Below are 27,341 nucleotides of genomic sequence, written 5' to 3' on the forward strand. Positions count from 1 at the left end.
AACTCATATCTGTCTCAGTTCTGTGACTTACTAGTTGTGGGGTTTTAGTGTATTATTACACGTTACTATCCTCATCCGAACTGTTGTGAGAACTTGAAATAAGCTGTGGATAGTGACCACCATACAATAGGCATCCTATATGTGAAAATAGCTCTTTTGCTGTCTTATTGGTATTTTGTGGGAAATTTAAATCTCTATATTATATAGTGTTCAGGCTGGAAAAGTCCAGAAATCACCTGCCTCAAACCTCCCATTGTAGCATGGGGAAAGAGACCCAGAAAACCCAATGGCTTGTCTGGTGTCACATCACCAGGTAGCTGTAGGACCGAAACTAGCACTCAAGCCTTCTGACCCTCAATTTCATGGTTGTTCTACTCAATTTGGACAGAGGAAATGCCCGGCACAGTATTAGAGGCACAGTGTATACTCAGAAATATTTGTTGAACATATAAATGAATGGGTGAATGCCACACTACACTAATCTGTGTATGTTAAATACATAAAACTTTCCATACCATTATATTGTCAGGATCACCTCCATTTCCTAACTGAACCGGACAATAATTTTTCTCTTCGTGTCACACACTTTGATCTGTATAGCACTGTACTGTCTCACGAGAGAGTCCAGTCTATTATATGTCAGGTAATGGTTTCTCCAAGAAAGGAAGTCAATTGTTCTGTTCAGTCTGAAGGCAGAACTTGACTGCTGTAACTGCTTACCCCAAATTTGAGCTGTAAATACACATATACTGTGTATGATGACCATTTAGTTGAAGATAACCAGAAACCAAAATTTGAGGAGAATAAAGCCAGTCAAGAGCAAAGTCAGAGAGGCAGCTGTTCCTTCAGAAACCAAGTCCAAATGAGTGTCAGGTTAAGGTAGAGGGGAAATCAAAGGTGAGAGACAGTAACAGATGGAAACAGGCAGAGACAGGTCTTCCCAATGGTGTGTCCACAAGGAGATCTGGTAGATACATGTTATCCTTAGAGTTTTCCATGACAACTGCTTATATATGGAAAGTAGTGAATGATTTATGGCAACCTCTGTTTCAAATGAATGACACATGGCTCTTGGAATGTAGATTCTCTTGGAATGAAGAGATGAGAGCCTTTAAGGCCAAAAGCTTTCTTGGCTCCAGGATCATAATCATTGATCAATGATATGCTGCTTTATATGTGATTAATAGAGGAATACTCAGAGTTAGATGGAAGCATAGGAAGAAAATAGTCATTTCTGCTTAGAATCCATTAAGAAGGGCATCATGAATGACCTAAGAAGGTGCGTAGGTAGAAGTTTGTGAAATAACGATAAGCAAACAAGCAAAGATAAACTCAAAGACAAAGAGGCCAATTCAGATTCCAGAAGCAGACATAGCAAGCAAGAGAATTTGGAATATGCTAGGGGTGACATTACAAGTCAATTGGGAAATGATGTTGGTATAGTAAGCTTGCAACATGGAAAAAATGAAATTAAAATCCTACCTGAAACCACACACAAATATAGAATTCACTCCATATGGATTATAAATGGAATAAAGACTTAAAGGTGAAATTCAAACTTCAAAACTAAGAGGACATTAATAGAAAAAGACTTTATGATCTCAAGTGGGAAAATATTTCTCAGTTAAGATAAAAAAGAAAAGTCATAAAAGAAACAAAATAAATGTAGCCACAATAAAAACTAAATGTTCTATACAATAAAGTTAAAATGAGCAATAAACAAGAAGAAAATACTTGCAACTCTAAAGGACTAAAGATCTGTTTTGTAGAATATATAGGGAACTCATGAAATTATGACATATGGGCAAAATTTTGAATGAATTTATATAACTATTCTATAAAATAGCTTAAAAGTATTTGAAAATATATTGAATCTCTCTATAATAAAAAAAAAATGAAACACAAAACAATAAACACCATCTCACATACATCATAATGGTAAAAAAAAAAAAAAAGTAGTTTGATAATACCAAATGTTAAGAATCTGGAAGAAATGGGAATTCTCATGTTGGAAGGCTGGAAGTGGTATAACCACTTTGGGAAACAGTTTGACCATATCTGCAAAGTTGTAAGTGTTTCTTATAACCCAAGAATTCTGCTTTATCTGTACCATCTGGGGAAACACGTAAAATAGTGACATTTTGAATGCTTAAATACATGTTACATTTTCTCTGTGCTTTTCTATTTTCTTTATATACTTGTTTCTTAAAGGCATAAATGCATAAAAAGAACAGGATTGTTTAGGAATTTAGTGTATTCTCTGGTGGCTTAAAAATTAACATATTTGCTTTTCAAGCTTACCAGTCTTGAATTGTGTCTGTTTTGTCCTTACTTTTTCCATATCATCTGTTCTGATTCTTTGTAATAGTGAAGGGCTGCCTTAGTGAAGGACGGAGACAATGAAATGAAATGGAAAGAAAAGAAATAAAAGAAAGGAAGGAAGGAAGAAAAAAATAAACCATCATCAGAAATCCTTACAGCTGACCTAATGGTCAGCATTCACCAGTTTGGAGAACACGGAGTCATACCATTGGGCTAACAACTCTCACCACATATCTACCTGAGAAAATCAGGGTTGTAAATTTCTCTTAGTGTCCAGAAGCTAAATGACATGAATGTTAATAAATACCTATTGACTGGTTCTGTTCCTCTCACAGAAAATATAAAAAAGAATATGAACTTCGTCAGAAAAAATGGTCCCACATTCCTCCTGAAAACATCTTTCCTCTGGAGACCAATGAGACCAACCAAATTAGCCTGAAGGTAAGGCAAACCTCACCTGTTGAGGAATCCTAGGGCTGGTGCAACTTGCCAGGTATTTGACAAGACTGGTAGCACAGTAAGAAATGGGCCAAGCAGGGATCATTTGCTTGGAATTGCTTAGGAATCTAAGACTTAGACATTTTCTGATTCTTAGCTTCCCGTCTTCCCTTTGATCCTCCAGTGCCCTAAATGTCAGCTGGTGGATCCAATGAACCCTTCATGGAAGCCGAGATTTGGTGTGTTACTTCCTCTTTGCCTCTGATGCAGAAGGGAAATGCATATGGTGTGCATTTGTCATGGAAGCAATGTAGAAACGGACAGAGCTTTTGTGCTCCCCTAAGCCTTGGCTGCGACTCTGCCCATGCTAAGGATGTATGGCTTATCTTGCTGGCCGTGGAAGAAAAAGGCCTCTGCTGACATTTGCCTGCATCTCCCTCGGCCAGGACATGCAACAGCAGCCAGGAGTAATCACTTGCCTTCAGGGCAGCCAGTGCTGGAGCCCAGTGGTCCCATCTGTGGTGCTTACCACAAGGAATTCACGAATTACATTTTATCACGACTTTGCTGATGAGGAAACCAAAGGATGTGGGGTTAGAAAGCAGTGCAGGATGAACAGGATTACTGCAAATAATAAGAGTGGACACTTACTGAACCCTTCTTAGACCCGTTTTGTCTTCCCCCAAGCCCTGTGAGGTAACAGGGTTAGAACCTGGAGAACGTGGTCATAGTTTGAACCTAGTGTGTCTCACTGTGAAGTCTAAGATCCTAAAACCTACCATTCACCATATTCTTACAGAGTTTTTATACCAAAGCACACTAAGAGAAGAAGGAGACCCAGCACCTCCACATGAAGGGCATAGCGGGGTTCCCCAGCCCAGGGCCAAGTCAACAGGAGAGTGTGACTTGAGTTGCCTCCCTGCCTAAAATCAGCAAAAGAAAAACTGCAGCCTGGGTAGGGTGTGTGCATAGCTCCTGGCACTCCATCCGTCCCCTACAGGTCATCCTCTAAGAACTAGGAGCCCCTCATGCTGTACCAGGACTAGGTCTCCCTTGTCGCCAATAATGCTCTGTTCTGAATGACCCTCTGTGGCGCTGGGAACCTCACACATAAAACTCCTATTTGCAAAGACCACTTTACCTCAGGCAAGCATCAGGATAAAATCCATCCTGCAGTAATTCATAGAAAGGTGCAAATGACCGTAACATTATTGGACTCCCCGAGGGAGAATTTCTAGACCTAAGTGATGAACTGGCAGTACCCCCGGAAGCAGGAAGGAGACCTCTAGAAGAAGTGCGTGCTCCTCCATCTCTGGTATGGGACCAGGATGGGCTCCCACCAGGTGGCCCACCTCCGCATACATCCAGCTGTGCCTCCCCTCCTCATGAGCCTCCCCTGCTGCCTCAAAGCCCACATTTCATAATTGTTCTTTTCAGTGAAGCCTAAAATACTGTGTGTCTGTTTTCTTCAAATATAGATATTCCTAGACATAGAACCCATCCATCCCTCATCAGACATTACAGAACTTTTATGCACTAATTCATCAGATTAGCCAGTCACCTGCCTAAGAGAGTCTTTGGGACAATAAGCTTAGGACCTGAGAGGTGATTCGGGGCATGGGGAGTCAGGTCACGCTGTTTCAGGCAAGCTGGGAAGCATGTGGACTAGGACGAGCTGTCAGGAGAGGTTTTCCAGTGCTGTGAGTCAGGTGGAACAGGGAGAAAGCCCAAGAAGGTCAGCTAGAGGGGAAATGCCACACCACCAGACAGGAAGTGGTTCAAGTGCCCGGTGCACGCTGAAGGCAGAGAGAAGGAAACAAGACCAAGGAATGGGATGAGAAAGACTACATCCCTGTACGAGTTCAGAAAGGGACAGAAAACCATAGCAGCCAGACACGGAGAGAAGTGAGAAAGGTCAAAGGGAAGAGTGACAGATGAAATCAATGATGAAAATAACTCATTTGAGGATAAAATACCTAAATTTGCAAAAAAAAAAAAAAAAATTCACAAACGTTGTTATGTTTGATGCCCAATACCTGTGTCAGTTAGAATTTCTTTCAGAGAAAGTACTGAGGTTCAAATGGTTTAAATAACCTAATCGAGGGCCCAGAAAAAAGAATATGAGACAAGGCAGCGAGCTCGGATTTTAACGTGCCCGTATGTGACACTTAGTGTCATTTAACCCGCATATGGCGCACTAGTAAAATGAGAAGAGGAAGAGAAGACATCTGACATTTATGAATCGGCACTGTGCCAGGCATCATGCTTGGAATTTGATAGAGTTTATCTTGCTCCCATTTCAAAAGGTCCTGTGGGGTAAGTTTGAACCAGTATCATTATACATCACAGGTTTCTATGAGAACCAAATTAAAAGATGCTGTAGTTCTCAATCTTTTTTTCTGCCTTGACACCAGAAGTCTGGCAGACCAAGAGCCATATCTAGCCTGCAGTGGTATGTGTGTGTGTGTGTGTGTGTGTGTGTCTGTATCTTGTTTCATTCACTATTTAACATCTTTTAAAATTAATTGCCAAATATAAAAATTTGGGAAATGGCATAGGAAAATCCATATTACCAGCTTCTTTTGACAAATCAGGTGATCTGGCAACTCGAGGCTAAACCCAGAGCTGATGGCTGCCCCCTGAGGCACCCCACCCAGTGTCCTCACTTGCATTGCTAATTGGGCCCTGAGGTGTGAGTTTGAAACTCAAGGGCTCAACAGGCTCCTCTGGGAGCACCTGTCTGTAGCCACAGACTATGATTCCCAGCAGAACGGGCCAGGAGAGGTAGATATCTGGAGGGAAGACCCTGGTGGGGAGGGAAGGTGCGTAGTGACAGGGAAACAAGGCAATTGTCACAGTGTTGCTGGGAGCCTGCCAAGCATACTGTGAACCAACAACCCACCAAACAGAGCGTCTTTCTCTGCCTTTGCAGTAGATGGGACAAGATAGAAAGTTTCTATAATAATCAGTCTTTTCTTGTGCCAGATTGATGATGACAAGAGACGAGATACAATTCAGAGACTCCGACAGTGCAAATACGACAAAAAGGTGACTAGTCTCCTCTGCTTCTCTGAACTCTCAGTCAGGCTGTGTTCCAGGCCTTCTGCTCATTGTTGCCCTGGTCCCTGACGTTGACCGTGTAATGGTGCGGGTTGACCCACCGGGTTGTTTCTGGAGCTTTTCACAGGGATGGGCAGGGCTCTGCTTCACAGTTAGAAAACTCACAGTCCTGAACAAACTGAAGGACAAATAAAATTTTTAAGGGGGGTAGAGAGTAGGAAGGAAAAAGAGAGCTGCCCAAACCACCCTAGGATGACACCGTGGCTCCGCTACAGTGGGGATATAATCCTGTAAGGGGGTTTTGTATCTTCCTTCCTCCCTGGACCCTCCCTCTTCATTTAACCGTTCTTAAAGAAACATGCAGACCTGAGCCTATGCCAGGGGCTAGGCACCCAGGATGTGAATATCAATAAAATCGCGTCACTGCTCTCCAGAGCTTGAAGTATGCGGGGAAGATAGACACACAGCAAATTATTATAATATGCACATAGTGGTCATGCTACAACATTATCTCCTTAATTCAAATGATCTTTGCAGCGTGTCATTCTAAAGGATTTCAAGCACAACGATGGCAATTTCACCGAGAAACAGAAGATAGAATTGAACAAGGTATGTGTCCCTTACTTGAAATTCTTAAGTGAGAAATAGCTTCACTCCATCTTTCCCGAGCACTCAAGTCCCCGGTGAATACAGATGCTTATGGGGGATGGAGGAAAAAAAAAAAAAAAAACCCTCAGACCAAGAAATGGGAGAGACTCTACTTCTCCTTGTCGAAAATTCTGCCAACAGAAGTTGAAGAGTGGTGTTTACTGGTGTAAAACATATTAGAAATCTACTAGCATGTCCTTGAAAATGGCCCTGATATTATTAGAGCATTGTCAAAGGTTCATCTTCCAGTCTCCTTGCTGATAAAAGAAAAACTGTTGAGGAAGACGTAGTGTCCATGAGGAATGTGCTGACATTCCAATATACCAGGAACAGTACGTCTTCCCAAGACGGCGGGCATGTCTTATTAGCGTATTAATTCTTACAGTGGCCCTGGTCTCTGACTGACTTGCTTTATAATTAAACACATTATCTTAGTTGCTTCAGATTGACTATTACAACCTCACCAAGTTCTACGGCACAGTGAAGCTTGATACCATGATCTACGGGGTGATCGAATACTGCGAGAGAGGATCCCTCCGGGTAAGAACCGTGATCATTTCCAGTTTCCTAACTGGCCAGCCATATGGGAAAAACAGTATTGAGTAGAAATGTTAAATTGTTTACCCAGTGAAAGAATATCAGAGAATTATTAGGAAAATTGGTAGGTCCATATGCTTTCCAATTAGATCACTTAGACTCTCTCAACCAGTCTTATTACATCTTTACCAAAATACAAAACACAAAAACCAAGCCAAAAATAGGAGTGTAGATTGAAAAGCCAGAGAACAGATGTGGGAAAGTGAGTGAGTACCTCTAAATTCATTTTATTATACTTACAAACTTGCTTTTGTATTAAGAGAAAAATGGATAGTCATTATGATAGCATCAGATAAGCACCGGAGACTTGTCCATAAGTCCTGGTTCTGCTACAGGCTAAATTCCCACCTTTCTCTCCTTTGGGAGGGATTAAGGGTGGCCCAGCAGTTGGCAGATGTGGTCAGGTGTTCTGGTTGAGCAAGTCCAAAGCAGAAAGAACAAGTAAGACAGGGCTGAACCAAGTTCTTGGGAAGAACAAAGCTTCAAGCTAGGAATATCAAATCGCTGGGTAGTTCGGAAGGGCAGGCATACATGAGAACCATTTACATACAAGAAAGCATACATGAGAACCATTTACATACAAGAAACGAAGTCAGGTTTCAAGGAGAAACAGGACTGGAATGGGGAAATGGGCAGGAGCAGGAAGGAATCCAGGATAATTGGATCAAAGAGCATGGAAATATTTGCACGTCACCTTGAGCACCTTCTAGGCGTATGTTACAAGAGCTTTCAGTCTTCTAAATACCTTTGAGTAGAGTGACCATATAGTTTATCAGAATGCTTTGAGAAGGAAAGGGATACTATAGCAATTATGTTGGAACAGCAGATAAAAACTGTAACGGGATCCAAGCAAGCAAGGATGTGTGGTCACTGCCTTTGGGCTACATTCAGACATTTCTTAATTGTCTTAAAAATAACTTCATTGTCTGCCCTATAACAAAGCCATAATACTAAGAATCGGGGCAGCAGCAACTTCAAAGAGGTCCAAATAGTCACAATACAATATAATTTTTAAATAATAAATTTTTAAAATTAATTACTTAGAATTTTTTTAAATAAGCTTTGATTCAATTTACAAAAAAAGTAGAGTAGCTTTCAAAATGTGTGGCATAAACTCAAAACTACCCTAAAGGAAAAAAATAATAGCCCTAAGTGCTATTTTCTCTTTAAAAAATAATCTATTCAATGCAAAATTTAGAAGAATAACTATGGCCTAAGGAAAGGCAACTTACAAAGTTTAATTATTATTAAAAAGAATTTTAAATTACTTTCATGAGGTTTTTTAAATATAAAACATAAAAGCTTTGACATTGGCCCCAACAACTTCTTAATAGACACGTCTCCTGAGGCAAGGGAATCAAAAGCAAAAATAAACTATTGGGACTTCATCAAAATAAAAAGCTTCTGCACAGTGAAGGAAACAAGCAGCAAAATTAAAGGCAACCTATGGAATGGGAGAAGATATTTACAAATGACATCTCTGATAAAGGGCTAGTATCCAAAATCTATAAAGAACTTCTAAAACTCAACACCCAAAAACCTAATAATCCAGTTTTAAAATAGAGGATTTTTAAAATAAGACTTTGTAGAGAATCAACTGATGGTTACCAGATGGGAGGTGGGTGGGGATGGGTTAAATGGGTGATGTGGATTAAGGAGTTTTGATGAGCACTGGGTGTTATATGTAAATGTTGAATCACTAAATTCTATACCTGAAACTAATATTACACTGTTTGTTAACTAATTAGAATTTAAATAAGAACTTTGACTGAAAAAAAGCCCATAAAAGCCTCTCCCACTTCTAATTAAAATTTTTAAACAAAAATACGTGAAAATGGGAATAAAAAATAAAACTATGAAAAGAAGGTATTTTCAGTTGTGAAAGATTACTTCATGACTATCTAAATTATGAAATCTTAAAAAAAAAGAAAAATTTCAGAAGCAATATAAATAATCATGGAAATTTGACTCAAAAACTAAAAACTTTAGGACAATAATATTACAAGAGGATGTGAGGGCCATCTGGTTGTGACATCTGTCACCCCATTGATCACCAGGGTTGATTCAGCTGATCTGGCTGGCTAGACAGGTGTCCCCTTCCTTCCTTACCATTCCATGTGCATCCCTCCCAAAGCTGCACGCTCCATCAGAGAGGACAACAACCTTCCCTGATAAAGGAGAGGACCATCCTTCAGTCAAGGGTTTACAAATAGCTGCACTCCCCGGGTAGAACCGCCCAACAAATGAGGCGCTGCACATGACAGTCTACCTTTCTTTAACCAAAAAAAAAAAAAAGATATAAGAAATTATAATTTCCATTATAGATAATACCAGATTCAACTTAATTCTTTAAAACTTCAAAAAATAATTCTTGTTGTCCACATAAATACTATTCTAATGTTAAATGAAAAATGAACATCTTCTAAATTCATTTAATATTCAACAAGGCTAACATAAACTTGATGGTAAAATATGATTAAAGACTAACCACATTTATGAAATTAGGTGGAAAAGTTATAAATAAAATACTAGTAACTCTAAGCCAGTTGTGTATAAAAAGCATAATATTGTCAGATATGGTTAATTCTATGAAAGAAAAAATATTAATATAATACATCATTATCAAAAGGTCATGGAAAACTCATATGATCATTTTAATCAGTGCTGAAAATTATTATTTAAACTGATGCTGATATAAAATAAATATACATTCCTAATAATAACAGCTTCAGGTCTTTCAAAATTATAGAGCTTCCTTGATTTACAATGGGTTACATCCCATAAAACCATCTTAAGTTGAAAATATCTCAAGTCAAAAATGCACTTAATACATCTGAACAACCAAACAGTGTAGCTTAGCCTGGCCAACCTTAAATGTGTTCAGAATGCTTACATTATTAGCCTATAGCTGGGCAAAGTCTTCGAATACAAAGCCTGTTCATGATAGAGTTGAATATCTCATGTAATGTACTGAACACTGTACTGAAAATGAGAAACGGGAGGGCTTTATGAGCAGAGAACGGTTGCAAGTGTATTAGTTATTTACCCCATGATCAAGTGGCTGGCGCACTGCCCAGCATCATGAATTGCCAGCCCAGGGGAAATGATCCAGATTCGAAATCTGGAGTATGGTCTCTACTGGATACATACCACTTTTACACCACTGTTACGAAGTAGAAGAATTGTAAGTTGAACCATTGTAAGTCAGGGACCATCTATAGAAATGTTATTCATAGGAGGGCTAGAACAAAACTGATTCATTTGATTTCTGTGAGATGAAATTTTAGAATACCAATTCACAGGGCTTAGTCAAGGGTTTCATTTGGCCTTTTAATCCCTAAAATGCCCAGTCAATATTTAGGTAGCCTTTTTCGGCGCTCTACCCTAAAGTAGGAAGAGACTATTACCTGAGCGGTCCTAGGCCCCCTTGTGGCATTGCTAACTCATGTTGGGAGCAGACAGCAGACCCTTCTCCAGGAAGTCACTCCTTTGTGTCTTGAATCTCATAGCAAAGGCTGTGCCGATGCAAATTTTATAGTTCCTTCCCTAACATAATCCCTTTAGGCTTCCATCCATGGCAAATCCCATCCGAAACTACTTTTATGAGAAAACAAATGGACCAGTCTCTCCCTAGATAAAGACAATATGCTTCCCGTCTCATAAATATACAACAACGCGTTGGCTAACCTTATTAGGAACAATTGATTCATCTAGGCAACACATAGTTATGAGCCATCTATTCATGCCAGACGTTGGTCTAGATATTGCAGATACAGAGCAAAGATTATCACAGAGTTTACATTTTCATAGGAAGAAAAGATCATAAATAAAAATACAAAATATGTCAGGTGCTAAGGGAAAGAATTACTTTAGAGTCTGTCTTCTCCTAATTTCCCTCCCTTAGCCTGGCCTGGAACCCACAGCCAAGGCAGCCTTATCTGAAATGATTAATGACTTTGGCCCCTTCTTTGGAAATTATTGGTGCAGTGTCTGAGTTAAAACTAAAGGTCAGATGGAGCTATTGTTTGGCTGTTCGAGTTTTACTGTGAAGAATAATTACTATCTTTGCTAAAACCCTGTATCTTGATAGAACCATCGTTGTATTAAAATGGTGAGTGCAAAATTCTAGGTGAAACAATGCATGCGAAATACAAGATCTCACTCTTATTGACAGGAGACCTGGTAAACGTAAAGAAAACTTAGGGCTGTAAGCTAATGGATGCAACTGGTCATAGAACATAAGCCTAAGGAAGGGATTCCTGAATACCAATTCCTGGTTAAAACACCCTAGTGGGATTTCAGTGAGCAAGACCCTGCAGCCCAGCCACCTGCGAATTGGACCAACAACCCACGTTCCAGGCCGTGTCTGCTCATTCCTTTATCCCTGGCAGGTAGAAGAACCAGGATTTGGGGTACTCGGGGTATCTCCTGCTCATTTCATTGCTGTGAGAGCCGCCCGATGTTTCATAGGGAAGAAAAGAAATACATTTTAAGAAACCCAGGGTGACAGAGTTTTTTCAGTTTGTTTCTGAGCCCCAGGTCCCCGTGATTAGATCATTATTAACCTCTAACCGTCTCTCCACAGTATCCCTCCTTGCGACAACTTCTTTTCTTTTTCTGTCATTCAGGAAGTTTTAAATGACACCATCTCCTACCCCGATGGTACATTCATGGATTGGGAGTTTAAGATCTCGGTCTTGTATGATATTGCTAAGGTAAGAGACCTGCAAACATGAAGTTTATGAAAATGAAAAAGGAAAACAGATCTAGCAGGCTTTCAACCTGAGCATTGGTTTCTTAACCTGTAAAATGATAATAAAAATAGAACCTATGTCAGAGGGTTGTTGTGAGGATTTTGTAAATAATGCATGTGCTTCGTATGATGCTTAGTACAAGTAAATGTTCTATACACAAGCTCTACTTTTTATGTTCATATTTTTTCTTCTCTGAGTTTGGGGCACTCATTTTCTTAGACTTCCTAGAAAGCAAAATCAATATTCAACTTTTTACAAGACTCTGTTAAGGGCAGGCAACCCTCTTGCACAAGGCAATAATGACTTTGAACGTGAATATTCCCAGATAAGATATGAAAAAGGAAGTGGATAGCAGTGACCAGGACCTCATTCAAGAATGAAGAAAAATCCGTCCCAAGATTGAGCTGTTCGATACAGTCTTAAATCGCCTTAAAGTCATCTAGGATCAGAATCCATTTTTTAAAACATTATAGAATCCCCACCCTCTTTGCCACTTTTCATTCCTGAGATCCAGGCTGAAAACCAATTTCTGCAAGGACACATCTGGCCACCAGAGGGAAACACCGCAGCCGGAAAACCTAGGGTGGGGTGAAGGGGAGGACTTCCCCTTTCATAACTGAAAGAAACAGACTCTCTCAAAATAGAAAGAGACCAAATATATTTTAAAACATAACAAGCCTAGCTCATCCTTTCAGAAAGGCAAGGATGTATTATTCATATTTTTTTAACTGAAGTAGAAGACCAGAGATACACCCAAGATCACAGATGGAATAAGTGGTCAGCAGAAATGCTTAAAAAAAAAATTAGGATCAACACTTTGTTTCATATTAGATGTAACCATTTAACCACAGTCTTTAGACAATGGCCTCTTAAGATGCAATGCTGAGGCAAATAGGAAGGCATTAGTATTTTTAAAGTAAAATTAATGGAACTAAATTTAAAATCTGGTCATGTGATTCTATCGGCATGCTGAAATGGTTTCAGAATGTCACTTCTTTCTTTAAATAATCAAGAAGCTGAAGAGTGTCCTATCTGTCTCCCTGTTATCCGAAAAATTACAGGGTATGTCATACCTGCACTCTAGTAAGACCGAAGTCCATGGCCGCCTGAAGTCCACCAACTGTGTGGTAGACAGTAGAATGGTGGTGAAGATCACTGATTTTGGCTGCAATTCCATTTTGCCTCCCAAAAAAGGTCTGTAATGAATGACATTTTTACTAGTTTCCCTGAAAAAAATTCTCACAAGTCCATGTAAGGGGTGTTGATGCTGGTCAGAAAATAAAGACCTGGAGCCACAGGAGGAAAGAGCTGGCTGGTCCTCCAACACTTCACCCTTGTCTGTTTCCAACAAGTCCTTCTTGAGTGGAGCAAACCCTCTCTGTGGGTTTCCTTCATCTGTGTGGTTCTTGATTATCAGGGAGGAAATCACCAAGAAATTACTGGCTGTGGAAGCAGAACTGGGTGAAAAAATAGACAAGGTTAGAGTCTTAAGAGACATAGAAATCAACCTCTTCCTTTGTAGGAGACAGAATTGAAGCTCCAAGAGCCCAAGATATTTGCCCAGGAAGATAGAATTCAAGGCTGAAGACCTATTTCCAAACTCTCATTCATTTATCTGTGATAATGATAAGAAATTATAATGATAAGGGGGAAAAACCCTCTTACTAGTAAAATTATTCTTACCTATCCCTTTCTGGGTTGTAATAAGCATCAAAAAAAGTAACACAAAGCAAAGTGATTTGCAGTGTTTATAGGGTCTTTCATGTTGAATATTTATCCAGTTTTTACTATAACTCAGGGTCAAACAGCCTCAGAAATCTAGCACTCATATATAATGCCTTAAAATACCACCTAGATCCAAAACTTAAATTCTGTTTCTAATTTTCTTTGGCAATCCTTCAGTTTTCCCTTCATAAAAGAAAAATCATGGGGCACCTGGGCGGCTCAGTTGGTTAAGCGTACAACTCTTGAACTCAGCTCGGTTCTTTATCTCAGGGTCAGGAGTTCAAGCCCCACACTGGGCCCCACATTGGGCATGGAGCCCACTTAAAATAAATAAATGAAAATAAATTAATTTTTAAAAACAAATAAGTGAAAGAAAAATTACAATTCTCTTAGTTCTTCAGTCACATCGAGCATGACATTGGACTCACTCCAGTAAATCCTTCATAAGTATCTACATGTGGAGGAACAAATCTCCTTCATTAGGGACTCACCACAACACAAAATCAGATGGATTGCTGGTCAGATGCTCTTCTCTTGAACACCAGCCAGTTATACCTACCTGTCTGTGCTGTTGGTTACCTGAAATGTTAACATGTAGATCTACTTGCCTTTCCTATGACCCGAAACCATTAGGATCAATCGTATAGGAATCACAAGTCACCTAAATTAAGGAGACATAAATTCAAAAAGGTAGTGAACATTTAGATGGCAAACCAAATGAGGAAAACCTGCTTCAGCTCAGGCGTGCCGCTGCACCTCACAACATGGGTCCATAGGTTCTTTTCATTGAAACCGCTGAAGACAGGAATCGCAAGAAGTTTAGAAGGAGCTAGCTAGGTGATCCTAGAAAATTTACATGGGATGGAGGAAAGTTAATGGTATGCCCTTATTGTTACTAAATAAGCTATGTAATAGGGTTCAAAACCCAAGTGTCTGTAGGAACCAAGCATGGAACACAGAAGCGCTTCACTGGTGTAAAGTGAACTACATGGGAAGTGTTCAGAAGTAGCAGGCACAAAATGTGAGAAAATCGTTTGCATTATTATTTTTTTTTTATGAGAAAAAGAGAGAGCACGAGTGGGGTGGGGGTCAGAGGGAGAAGCAGACTCTTGGCAGAACGGGGAGCCTGACTCGGGTCTCGATCCCCAAACGCTGGGATCATAACCTGAGCCAAAGGCAAACACTTAACCAACTGAGCCACCCAGGCATCCAAATTGCATGAATTATTTTTTAAAGGATACCTTGGGAATCCAGGAAAACACATCTGTGAGCAATGGTGGATTTAGAGGCTGCCAATAGGTCCCATCTGCAAAAGATCAGTGATAGGCTCTATATTTAAATGTGTTTAAACATGCATTCATATATATTAAATATAATATTTTTACGACACAAAATATATAAATGCATTTTATATTTTACAATAAAAACATATAAATTTATATATTTTTTATTTATGAAGGTTTTCATAGATGTATGCCCCAAAAGCTATTAAATCCTCAGCTGCTCATATTCTACCACTCTCGTTCTACCTATATTTCCCGAGCACTTCCTGTACCCCAGGAGCTGCTCTAGGTAGGCTGGAGGGTTTTCGGCACTTTGATCCCAGAAGTTTTGTGGAAGACATTGCTAGGTGACCTCACCCAAATCCTGACATTTCATAGTCCACTTAAAAGGCAAGGGTGTGTGTCCCCCCGCCCCACCACTGTCACCAGCATTAGCATAAACTCCCCCAAAGTTTGGGACATATAAATTCAAGGCCACTCGGATTCAGGGTACATGTTACAGAGACGTAAAGAACAAAAGTGGGTTGGAGACCCATGGGCCACTCATCTCCCTTGACTTTGCAATCTCAATGCTGAATGCACAGACCTGTGGACAGCCCCGGAGCACCTCCGCCAAGCCAACATCTCCCAAAAAGGAGACGTGTACAGCTACGGGATCATTGCCCAGGAGATCATCCTGCGTAGAGAAACCTTCTACACGTTGAGCTGCCGGGACCAGAACGGTAGGAGTCGAACTCATTCATCTGCGCTCTCAGGGAGCCTGCATTCCAGGCTGACCTCACCTCTTTGTGACCACAGCTCAGTCCCCTCATCTGCAGAATTGACGGCATATCTGCCCTGCATGTAGCACAGGGCCTCGGAGGGGTCAACAGTGTGAATGTTAGAGCGCTCGGAAGAGTGTAACATGCCAGGTGTTGTCACTGGCAGTATTATTATTGTCAGTTAAAGACGCTCTTTATAGTCCCCGCCCCCTTCCCTTCTGAGTCTAACAAAAGACATGTGTCTGTTTAACACCTGAACTAGATCACTCTAGTGGGACATAAGTGTTGCAGTTCCTACTGAGAGGAGATCTATAGTTTTTGTACATGTCCTTTCAGCGCGGGGGCAAATGCTTCCTCGCTTTCATCTAGTCCTTGCTTACTCACTGAGCACTTACGTCCCGGGTCTTGACTCTCTGGAGGGTGGGTGTCTAAGGGATGGAGAGAGGTAGGGCTAGGGTCTCAGGGGAAACTGCTAAAGGTGGTATCTGAGTTACATTTTAAAGGCTTAGTAACCTTAACTTAAGCTAACCTCCCAGGTATAAGTGGGCATCGGACCCCTTTACCTGGTGGCGCAGTCATCCTTTGGAATGCTGGCCTTGGCTCTGTGACCTTCACCCTGGGCACCCATGGCTGTGGGGCGGGGCGGGGACCAACTCAGTCTGGCTGCTGCTACTGTGTTTCACGCTGCATTCTTTCTTGTAATTTCAATTATTCTCATCCCATCAGAGAAGATTTTCAGAGTGGAGAATGCCTACGGAGTAAAGCCCTTCCGCCCAGATCTGTTCCTAGAAACGGCAGAGGAAAAAGAACTCGAAGTGAGTGCCTCCCCCTACACGAGTTTCTGGGCTGCTCTAACAAATTGCCAGCAACTCGGTGGGTTAAAACAACTGAGATTTATTGCCTAATAGTTCTGGAGGCCGGAGGTCTGAAATGGGTCATACTTCCTCCAGAAGCTCTGGAGGAGATTCCATTCCTTTCTTCTTTCAGGAGCTTCTGGGGGCTACTGACATTCCTTGGTCTGTGGCCCCAACACTCCAATCTCTGCCTCCATGGTTACAATCTTATCTCTTCTTTGGTCTCATCTCCCTCCACTTCCCCCGTGGACAAGGATTCATGGGATTGCAGGTACCTCCCAAGATACTCCACAGTAAGGTTCCCATCTCAAGGCCCATTACTTCATCACATCTTCAAAAATCCTTGTTCCAAATAAGGTGATATTCACAGGCTCCAGAGGCCAGATCTGGGACATTCCCTTTGGGTACCATTATCAGCCTGCCACACTCCCCGTCCTTTCTCACCTCTCCCAACTCAAGAAAGAGCTGGCTCCTGAAACCTGTATCACATTCTCAATTTTTAGGACCTAAAAGATCAAGATATCCGTGTGACACCCTTATTAGGCTTGTAAATCCTACCTACTGATTTACAAATGGATATGTTAGCATCTAGAAACAGGATACATTCCAAGACCCCCAGTGGATGCCTGAAGCCACGGATAACACTGAGTCCTATAAATACTGTTCTTTTTTTCCCCTACAAATACATACCTATGGTAAAGTTTAGTTTATAAATCAAGCAGAGTAAGAGATCAACAACAGTAATGATAGAACAATTGTAACAATATAGTGAAACAGAAGGTATGTGACTATGGTCTCTCTCTCTCAAAAATATTCTTTTATACCGTACTCATCCTTCTTGTGTTGACGTGAGATGATAAAGTGACACATGATGAGACAGAGTGAAGTGAATGACACAGACATAGTGAGGTATTATTAGGTTACTATTGACCCTGCTGGTAGGTCAGAAAGAGGGTCATCTGATTCCGGACCGTGGTTGACTCAGACACAGAAGAACTACTGGAAATCAGAATCTTCTGAGGCAGGGTCTGGGCATAAGAAACTGGAAACCTTCCTACATGATTCCCCATATAAACCCTTGTGGAAGAGCCTCCTATAAGAATCACTGCCACGTACCCACTAACCCCAACAATTTATTGTCCTTGGCAACAGAAACCTTGCAAATGTAAAGCATTTTGTCTCTCCCAATAATCTAGCCTGGTCCAAATCACATTTTTCATTAATTTAGGATGTGTGTATGTTTAACACCTGAACTAGACCACTCTAGTGGGAAAACAGCCATTTTGTAGTTCTTACTGAGAGATCTGTAGTTTTTGTCACATGTCCTTTCAGGGGGGAAATGCCTCCTTCCATTCGTTCTATTAGAACAGTGAGGCAAGGTGGACAGACTCAGGGGAACTGAGACAGACTCAGGGGAACTCAGAAATCTCATCCTCATTGTCAGAGCTGAATTATTTTGCAAATATTCCCTGCGTCAACTACTCCCATGGAGGGAAGGCAGTAGGATTGGATGCTGCCCCCTAAGCCAGACCACCCCTTCTTTCTTTCAGGTCTATCTACTCGTAAAAAACTGCTGGGAGGAAGATCCAGAGAAGAGACCAGATTTCAAGAAAATTGAGTCTACACTGGCCAAGATATTTGGGTATTATCGAAACTTTCAAATTTCCTTACTAATTTCAGATTTTTCTAATAAGAGTTGGCATTCAGTGGCACCTTAGATTGGAATGCCTGTTTTAATGAAAAGTCTCAGGCCACAACACCGGTCTCAAAAAAATTACAAGGATGGCACCTGAGTGGCTCAGTCATTAAGTGTCTGCCTTCGGCTCAGGTCATGATCCCAGAGTCCTGGGATTGAGTCCCACATTGTGCTCCCTGCTCTGCAGGGAGCCTGCTTCCCCCTATCTCACTCCCCCTGCTTGTGTTCCCTCTTTTGCTGTCTCTCTCTCTCTGTGAAATAAATAACAAAATCTTTAAAAAAAAAAAAAAAATACAAGGAGATGGGGACAAACCATTTTCTCATGGAATAATCACTTGAAAAGTTAAATACTCGAGAGCAGCTCTTGCCTGATTAAAAAATAAATTCTGACTGATCATAAATATATCTGTTAAAAATATAGTTCCCTGGGGCACCTGGGTGGCTCAGTTGGTTAGGCATCTGCCTTTGGCTCAGGTCTTTATCCCAGGGTCCTGGGATAAAGCCCTCCCCTCCCCGCAACCTGTCTGGCTCTGTGCTCAGAAATGTGTCTGCTTCTCCCTTTGCCTCCCCCCTACTCGTGTGCTCATGCTCTCTCTCATAAATAAGTAAAATCTTTAAATGTAAATAAGTTCCCTGACCCTTCTTCAGGTAATTGGTATTTAGAAGACCGGCATGAGTCCTATGAATCTGCAAAGCCATTGAATAATTCTTAAGCTCAAGAAGTTTCTTAAGATGTTAAAATCAGCAACTTTGACCTTTGATACTTAAGACTTATGCCCTGAATCAGATTATAATTCAGGATCCAAAACAAAAACAAAAACAAAAAAGCACACAATTACCCAGTAAAGTTCAATTCTAGATTTTCCATGTTTCAGTTATATACAGTGCAGAGTGAGAAAAATAACCGTGAAGTAACATTAGTTCTGATTTCTAGACTAGGATCTAATAGTAGCTTACTGTGGGACATTGAGCAAAATGCTTACCCTAACTGGATGTCAGTTTTCTTATTAGTAAAACCGTATTTGAATAGGACGATTTTGGCAATTCCTTCCAGCTCTAATTCTCCATAGTTGTCATTAAGTCAAAGATTCAGATACTTAATGAGCCGAAAAGCCCAGATCTGAGATGAGGTCGAGTGAAATCATGGAAGGGTGGTCATTGATTGGTACATCTAATCTTTCATTTGTGTGAAAGGAGCAGAAAGTAATAAACGATGTAATTCTTGCCCATTTTTCATTCTTTCGCAGACCTTTTACTGAGATCAAATGAGACTGTATGTGTGACAGATGAAATGTAAACTCACGAAGATAAACTGGGCCCCCAGTACTTGGCCTTGAATAGGGTGGTTCTCAAAGTTGGCTGCACACCGAGATGGCCTGGGGTGGGGTGGGGTGGGGGTTAAAAAAACCAGTGCCAGAGTCCTGCCCCAGAGAGTCTGATGTCATTGCTCTAGGGAGCAGGCTGGCATCGGGAGGATTAATAGCTTCTCCAGTGATTAAAATATGCAGTCAAGGTTGAGAAAACTGTTTTAATTGAATCAATTCATCACGAAGGATGGTAATCTATCTTCATCCTTTACACCTGCTCCCTTACCAGACTAGATGCTATACCAGCCTCAAGGAAGGACCCCTGGGGAACTTGTTAAAAAACACCATTTCACAATCCCAAGCTTAGTGGTTTCCAGTCATTTAGGTCTGTGGTAGGGCTCAGAAACCTATCGAATTTTTAACAAACACCCCTCCCCACCCAGGGGATTATGACGGAGGCCATCTTCTCCTTGAGCTTAGAAGTAGTAACTTAGAATTGTTGCTGTAATAGTAAGTGGTAGGGTTTATTCCGCCCATTCAATGGCACCATTTATGTTATAAACATTATCTCGATCCTGAACAACCCTGCGGGCACTCAGTGTACATCCCGACAAGCCCTGCGCCAAGACCTGCCTGGCGTTGCCAAAAGCTAGCATCTGGTCTAAGTCTCCTTGGCCTAACAAATCATTCAAGTTGGGTTTTTTGCTATGGGAGCCCAGCTCTCTGTTCTAAGGAGGTAATAGAAGGCTCAGAGTTGTTGTTGTTTCTAAATATTTTATCTACTTACTTGACAGAAGGAGAGAGAAAGAGAGGGAGAGAGCGCATAAGCAGGAAGAACAGCAGAAGGAGAGAGAGAGAGAGAAGGCTTCCAGTGAGGCAGGGAGCCCAATGCAGGGCTCGATGCAAGGACCCCAGTATCACAACCCGAGCTGAAGGCAGATGCTTAACTGACTGAGCCACACAGGCACCCCTCGGCTTTGCTTTTCTTGATCCTTCTCTTATCGTTGCATTTACCACTGCTAGAATCTTCAAAAAAAAAAAAAAAAGTTCTCCCTGTACTGTAAATTATTAAAATTTCAGAAAACAGGTTTAAGCAAACAAGAAAGAAGAAACATTACCCATTTGTCAGTAGATGACCACTGGTTTTCAGAAGTTAAAAACAATCATTTTTGCCATTTTGCCATTTTTCCTTAATATGTTTGTTATTGTAAAGAATGCTGCGGCTTCTCATGTAGTTAATTCTCAGCACATTCCTGTTGCTTCCTTTGGATAGTTCCTAGAAGTAGCACTGGTGGACTGATCAGTGTGTGTCCATTTTAAGTTCATGACACATTTTGCCAGTCCGTCCCTCCAGAAAGGTCATAGTGTATGTTTTACCTCCTTACCTCCATTGATTACCATTGTTCTAACATTTGGTTTTCTTTAAAAAAAAAAAAAAAAAGAAAAAAGAAAAGAAAAAAAGAAAAACCTTACATCTATTTCTATTTGATTTTTCCAGAGGTTGATTTTGTTAAATGTGTGTTGGCCATTTTTATTTTTTTTCTTCCATTAACTGTCGTATCATATTTTCCCACTGTGTTACTGGATGTTTATGCTCTTTATCTATTACCACATACAGCCTATTTCACGACCAGAAAAGTGAAAGTTATATGGACACTTTAATCCGACGTCTGCAGCTCTATTCTCGGAATCTGGAACACTTGGTGGAGGAAAGGACCCAGCTGTACAAGGCAGAGAGGGACAGAGCCGACAGACTTAATTTTATGTTGCTCCCAAGGTAAGGCAAGTCCTCCTGCCTGGTAAGTTTCACAGGATTCCACAGGTCTGCCTTATTCCCTCAAGCAGAAAGAAAGCATCAGCATCTTTGTCTAATATTGTTTTTTCCTTTATATGTATATAGGATCATTCCCTTTTACACATTTTTCAGCAAATTACTGAGTTTAAAAAAAATACTTTGTTAAAACTTGGTCTGGTTTGTACTCTAAATATCTAGAAGAGGGATACCTGGGTGGCTCAGTTGGTGAGATGTCTGACTTTTATATTTAACTTGTGTTAATTATTATTTTATTCTGAACCCATGCTTCATTTGGAATATCAACTCTGCGTTATGAAAGGAATGATTTTGAGTCCATGGGAACTGTCTTTTAAATAAAGAGACAGTTTCTTTTTGGCAAACCTGAGTGAAGAAGTAGGAGACACACACATGCTTTGTTCAGTCACGCGTGCCCTAAGGGAGCCTACTGCAGAATCCTTGTGTCCCCAGAGTGCCAAGGAGCAGGCTGGGAGTGCTACCCCGAGCATAGGCTGGAGCCCTTAATATTCCCATCAGAGATGGCCGTTTCTATCAGAGCTTCATAAATGCTAGTTGTATGATGCAGAATTCCTTGCCTGGCCCTTCATGCTGAGTGGTGACAAAAAACAACATCCAGATCATCTGGCTGCCTTCCCAGGGTGTCCTCCTCAGTAGTCTTAACCAAAAGGATACTCAGAGGATTCGTAATAGCTGGCTCGCCACCTCAGACTTTTAATCTTACTCCTGGTGTAATGTGCCCCTTTGACTACTAGACAGTAGATGTTTTATTTGTTTTAATTATTGAGTACAGTTGACAGTGTTTTATTAGTTTCAGATGTACAACATAGTAATTTGATGATTCTATACATTTCTCAGTGCTCACTGCAGTAAGTTTAATTACCATCTGTCATCATGTAACAGTATTACCACAGTACTGACTGTATTCCCTGTGTTCTACTTTTCATCTCCGTGGGTAGATGTTTTCATTGGATTGTCAAAGTTGACATAACACGGTTCTCATCAACACCTGCAACACGCTGTGCCTCCAGTGCACGTCACTTTTAAAAAATGTACATGTAAAAAAGCATGTATATTTGTACAAGAAAACTAAAACATACACCAACAGTAACTACAAGAATCAAAAAGAAATATTTATTGGCAAAATTGCAAATAAACAAAGACAGGATGTAGGAACCAGATACTATTTAAACACTTATTTAACTTATTTAAACAGAGCCCCTTGACTTTTGAGACAGTAAAATAGAAGTTTTTTTTTTTCTTGTCGGGGGGCCTCTCCAAGACATCCACTGTGTTCGTTAATCTGTTTGCGTCAGCAACAGCCTGTACCAAAGCTCGCCAGGTTGAGTCACCGCTCTTCATTTATCCTACAACATTAGTTTCTCTCTCTGGGTAATGTACTAGTTTCCAAGCCATATGACTTTTCAGATATAAGCAGTAATAGGAAGGGTAAAGATGGTGAAATGTCCAATTTTATCATTACATTTTTGTAGCCTTCAAAAAATTTGCACCCTTATACTGAGCAGGTCAAGAACAACCACCCCAGAAGAGCCCTGAGAATCGAACCAACCACATCACCGGGATGTTTCTCAAAAGTCCCAGGCTTTATCATTGCACCAATTGAAAAGCCTTCCCTCGATGCTTTGGAGGTTCTCACCACGAGTGTTGCATGTCCTTGTAGTTAATGAACTGTTTTCTGAGAGAATGGCAGACATACCTCCTGCGATACAATCAGCTTACCTCCAGATCTTCCTTGTCTCCATGAATACCCAAGGTCTGGGTTGTGGAGGAGATGCCCTGCAGTAAAAAACCGAAAGGCAGATGTTACTGAGTACTGGATCTGCCCTTAGTGGCTGTGGGGCCTTGTGAGCATCATACTTTATTTTTAAGCCTCAGTGATCTCAGTGACCTCCATGGCACTTCCCAGCAGCCATGTTCTGATTCTAGTGGTTCCATACTTGGATCCTTTACAGAGAGATCCTAAGGGCAGACAGGGAGCAGCAAGTCTCATGTTGGCCCCACCCATTTTTCAATGAAAGGACAACTTGGCATGTCAAGAAAGTATGGTGTGGAGTTCCTTCTTTGTGGTTCTCTCTGAATTCTGAGTCTGATATACTACTCCTTTGATTTCTGCAACAAAGATATTCTAAGTTGTTTTTATCTGACCTCTGCCGTTTTACCATAATTTTAACTTGTTTACATAGTGACTGACTTTGCTTTTTAAAGGACCAAATCTACCTCAAAAAATATATCAAATAAGTTCTTGCTCAGAATATATCAAACTTAATTTTTAAATGCATTATTCTTTTATGGTGATATTAAACAGTACCGTGTAAAATATGCCTGGGAGGCAAAACTTGGCTCTAATGAAAAAAGTCAGGTCTGGGGCGCCGAGGTGGCTCAGTTGGTTGAGCGACTGCCTTTGGCTCAGGTCATGATCCCAGAGTCTCGGGATCAAGTCCTGCATCGTGCTCCCAGCCCCATGGGGAGTCTGCTTCTCCCTCTGAACTTCAACCCATTAATGCTCTGTCTCACTCACTCTCTCAAATAAATAAAATCTTTTTAAAAATTAAAAAAAAAAAAAGTCAGGTCTGACAGCTGCAGTGATTCAAACTCTTACATTAATGATACACTGTCCTCAGCTTCTGACAGTCAGCATCTAGAAAAAGATGAATGTCAATAGAGTGGCAAAAAGTGGGCAAGTGTGTATACATATGAGGGTTATATTTGTGCTAGAGTTATATTAACATGCTTATTAGAGTTAATAATCAAGTATCAAGTTGATGCTAAACCTGTGTATATTCCTCTGAGTTCAAATGTGTGTGTAAGTAATATATTGCAACAGTCAGTATGTGCAACCAGTCTTTGCTTCCTGGTCACCCCCACCCAAATTCTAGAATTCCTTGTGTGTTGTTACTACTGTCTCAAAAATTTATGCAAGATTAAAAAAAATTACTGAAGTTGAAGTCATTTTTTCCCCTTTCTCATCTAGGCTAGTGGTAAAGTCTCTGAAGGAAAAGGGAATTGTGGAGCCTGAATTGTATGAGGAAGTGACAATCTACTTCAGTGACATTGTAGGTTTCACCACCATCTGCAAATACAGCACCCCCATGGAAGTGGTGGACATGCTCAATGACATCTACAAGAGTTTTGACCACATTCTTGATCACCATGATGTGTACAAGGTAACCACTTCACCTAACAGGCTGAAATGGTTGTACTACCCCTGGCCAGCAGCCAAAGTTGGTTGGTTCCTATTATTATTCAGATCTTGTCCTAATTTAAGATTTCATGAATTCATGGTTGAATCTGAAGCTAAAGATGCAGGGAAGTAAAAGAGTAACAAGGGTCAGAAGTCGGAATGCCCTTGTAATTTTAAGAAGCAGTTTGAAAGAAACAACATAAAGTTCATCAGGAATGAACTTTGGGTACTAAACTGAGAGAAGATGGCATTCTCTCAAATCATCTTTTTTAAAAAAATGGGCAGTGTGTAGACTGATTGCCAAGGAAGCAGAGAAGACACTGGAGCTATAAAGAAGAATAGGAATCTGTTGTTGAAATAGCAAGCAGCATTCATAGAAGACTAAAGAACAGGGAGAACATTCTGTAAGTTCAGTACTCTGACTGGAGTGCAGACACATTTTGGGCTCATAATGTCTGAGAAGAGTAAAGGAGAATTGATTGAATTCCCACATTTTCATGTTGGGAAAGCAGCAGAGCTTATGGAGCACATAACTTAGAGCTATTTGTTCAAATCCCAACTGGCCCTACCTGTGTGACCTTATAAAGTACATTTAACTTTGGCAAGTTAAAGTTTCCCTATCTGTAGAATGGGATGATCATAACACCGAACTCAGCAGGTTACTGTGAAAGCTACTGAGATAAACAATATGCCTGAAATACTATCTGCTCAAGCAAAACTTAGATGTCACTCGTGTAATAGTCTGTCATAATGCCTGTTACCCACAGAGGAGATGTCCCTTTTAGGGTTTGTCTTAGCACTGTCTTCACCCTATGTGGTAGGTCAGAAAGGCATATAGTTCTTGTTGGATAGGAAATGGTTATGTATTTTAGAGATGGTTGGCAAAGAGAAGTTGACAGCCAACAAACATGAACTATATGGTTATGAAAATAAAATTAAGAGAGGTCATTTATCAAAGAATTATGTTTATAGGATACTGTTGATACAATTTTACTTACTGTGAAAAGGGTTTGAAATTGCTATACTATAATAATGTACATTACATCTTGAAGGAGCCTACAATTATTTTTTGTCAAATAGGACATGAGAAAAAATGTTCAGTGTTAAAGGTGACTTTTCTGGTAATTACAAATGTTCCTGAAATTATATACAACCATTCAGACTATGTAAACATTATAAAAGTGTCACCACATCTAGGTGGTTTATATTATTATGAAGTACTTTTATAGGTCAAAATATTTTATAGCTGCTTTACCATTCATTTAAATAGACTATAAAACCATAAAGAAATTAGCAGAGACCTGCTCTTGAGCTAGTCTCAGGAAAAGTAGTATGGGGCTATGTTCACACTGAGTTCTCAAAAGCTTTTGTTTTGATATGCCATCAACTGCTTGTTTTTTATTTCTTCTGCCTTTTGAAGGGGTAGGACCACTAACAAGCAGCTATTTCCACAGGTGGAAACCATTGGTGATGCCTACATGGTGGCCAGTGGTTTACCCAAAAGGAATGGCAACAGGCATGCAATCGACATTGCCAAGATGGCCTTGGACATCCTCAGCTTCATGGGGACCTTCGAGCTGGAGCATCTTCCCGGCCTCCCCATATGGATTCGCATTGGAGTTCACTCTGGTACGGAGTTAAGCAGGGTACCAAATGGGAACTGTATGAATCTCTGTGCACCAACTAAATCAGAAAGGATAAAGGGTCTCCAGATGGGATCGATTTTCCCATGAAGTTTCCTCTTGAATCTGCCTGCCAAATATGACATCCCATTACACAGCCTGACATAAGTCGAACCTCCTTCCTGAGTTCTAGGGAACAACACCTTCTGTAGCAACCTTTCGCTCCTGGAATGATAAACACCAACCACAGACTAAAATGACAGCCTCCAGACTTCCTCCTATTTGAGTCCCTATATTTACTATTTCATTTATTTCCTCCCCATTCCTTCCCTCTCCCCTGCCCCCAACATCTGTTATTGTTGTTTTATTTTGTTTTCCCCATTACACTAATATAATATCTTTCACGGATTGGATTATGTACAGGGAGGAAAAAGCTGGTAAAATCCTACAATGCAAGGGCATTTATGTCTTCCCCTTCCCCGTCTATGGTATAGAAAATAAATGGATCACTTCAAAGACCAAGAAAGATACTCACCCTAGAATGTAGAGATTTGAGAAAATGAGCTACAAACGTTATAGAAAAATGAAGTTGGAAAGGAACTCAGGAGTCATCTAGAATAATCCTTTATGGGGCACAACTTATTTTTAGAGGTTCCAAGACAAGTAATACTATAGCTACCTTTGGAATAATCCCAGGATTCCCTGAAAACTCACTGTTTCCAAAGTCAACTCACTCCATTACTAGTGATAATTATTAGACAGCCTTTCCTTGTCTTAAATTAAATCACATCTCCCTACACTTTCTGTCATTACTTTTTTCTGTCTTCCCTGGCTCACAGAAGACTCAAAATACAGAAAGCCCAAGATCACTCCAGGCTGTGTGGTGAGGACCAGACAACTGCATTGCAAAAGTCATTCTCTGTCCACAATGCCTGGCAGAGAGCCTGGCAGTAAACACTTACTGATTTGATAATGATCCAGGAGATTTTCAAAGTAAAAGTAAATAGAAGTTAAAAATTTCTGCCACAGGGGCGCCTGGGTGGCTCAGTGGGTTAAGCCGCTGCCTTCGGCTCGGGTCATGATCTCAGGGTCCTGGGATCGAGTCCCGCATCGGGCTCTCTGCTCAGCAGGGAGCCTGCTTCCTCCTCTCTCTCTCTCTGCCTGCCTCTCTGCCTACTTGTAATCTCTGTCAAATAAATAAATAAATCTTTAAAAAAAAAAAAAAAAAAAAAAAAATTTCTGCCACAATCATGTCCACAGCT

The 27,341-nt window shown here is 40.6% G+C and overlaps 1 protein-coding gene across 4 annotated transcripts in view; it reads left to right on the forward strand.

The window, feature by feature from the left end:
• Nucleotides 1–27,341, forward strand: part of GUCY2C (guanylate cyclase 2C) — a 130,709-nt gene that overhangs the window by 96,079 nt on the left and 7,289 nt on the right. For all 4 annotated transcript variants that reach the window (XM_059185991.1, XM_059185993.1, XM_059185992.1 and 1 more), the window contains 12 exons: nucleotides 2,658–2,763; nucleotides 5,746–5,808; nucleotides 6,358–6,429; nucleotides 6,904–7,008; nucleotides 11,694–11,780; nucleotides 12,881–13,013; nucleotides 15,412–15,549; nucleotides 16,315–16,403; nucleotides 17,993–18,084; nucleotides 21,064–21,222; nucleotides 24,248–24,440; nucleotides 25,912–26,086. In XM_059185991.1, the coding sequence (XP_059041974.1) occupies nucleotides 2,658–2,763; nucleotides 5,746–5,808; nucleotides 6,358–6,429; nucleotides 6,904–7,008; nucleotides 11,694–11,780; nucleotides 12,881–13,013; nucleotides 15,412–15,549; nucleotides 16,315–16,403; nucleotides 17,993–18,084; nucleotides 21,064–21,222; nucleotides 24,248–24,440; nucleotides 25,912–26,086 (1,412 nt within the window). The remainder of the gene's footprint in view (nucleotides 1–2,657; nucleotides 2,764–5,745; nucleotides 5,809–6,357; nucleotides 6,430–6,903; nucleotides 7,009–11,693; nucleotides 11,781–12,880; nucleotides 13,014–15,411; nucleotides 15,550–16,314; nucleotides 16,404–17,992; nucleotides 18,085–21,063; nucleotides 21,223–24,247; nucleotides 24,441–25,911; nucleotides 26,087–27,341) is intronic.

This window comes from Mustela lutreola, chromosome 8 (assembly GCF_030435805.1).
Source record: "Mustela lutreola isolate mMusLut2 chromosome 8, mMusLut2.pri, whole genome shotgun sequence".
Classification (NCBI taxonomy): Eukaryota; Metazoa; Chordata; class Mammalia; order Carnivora; family Mustelidae; genus Mustela; species Mustela lutreola.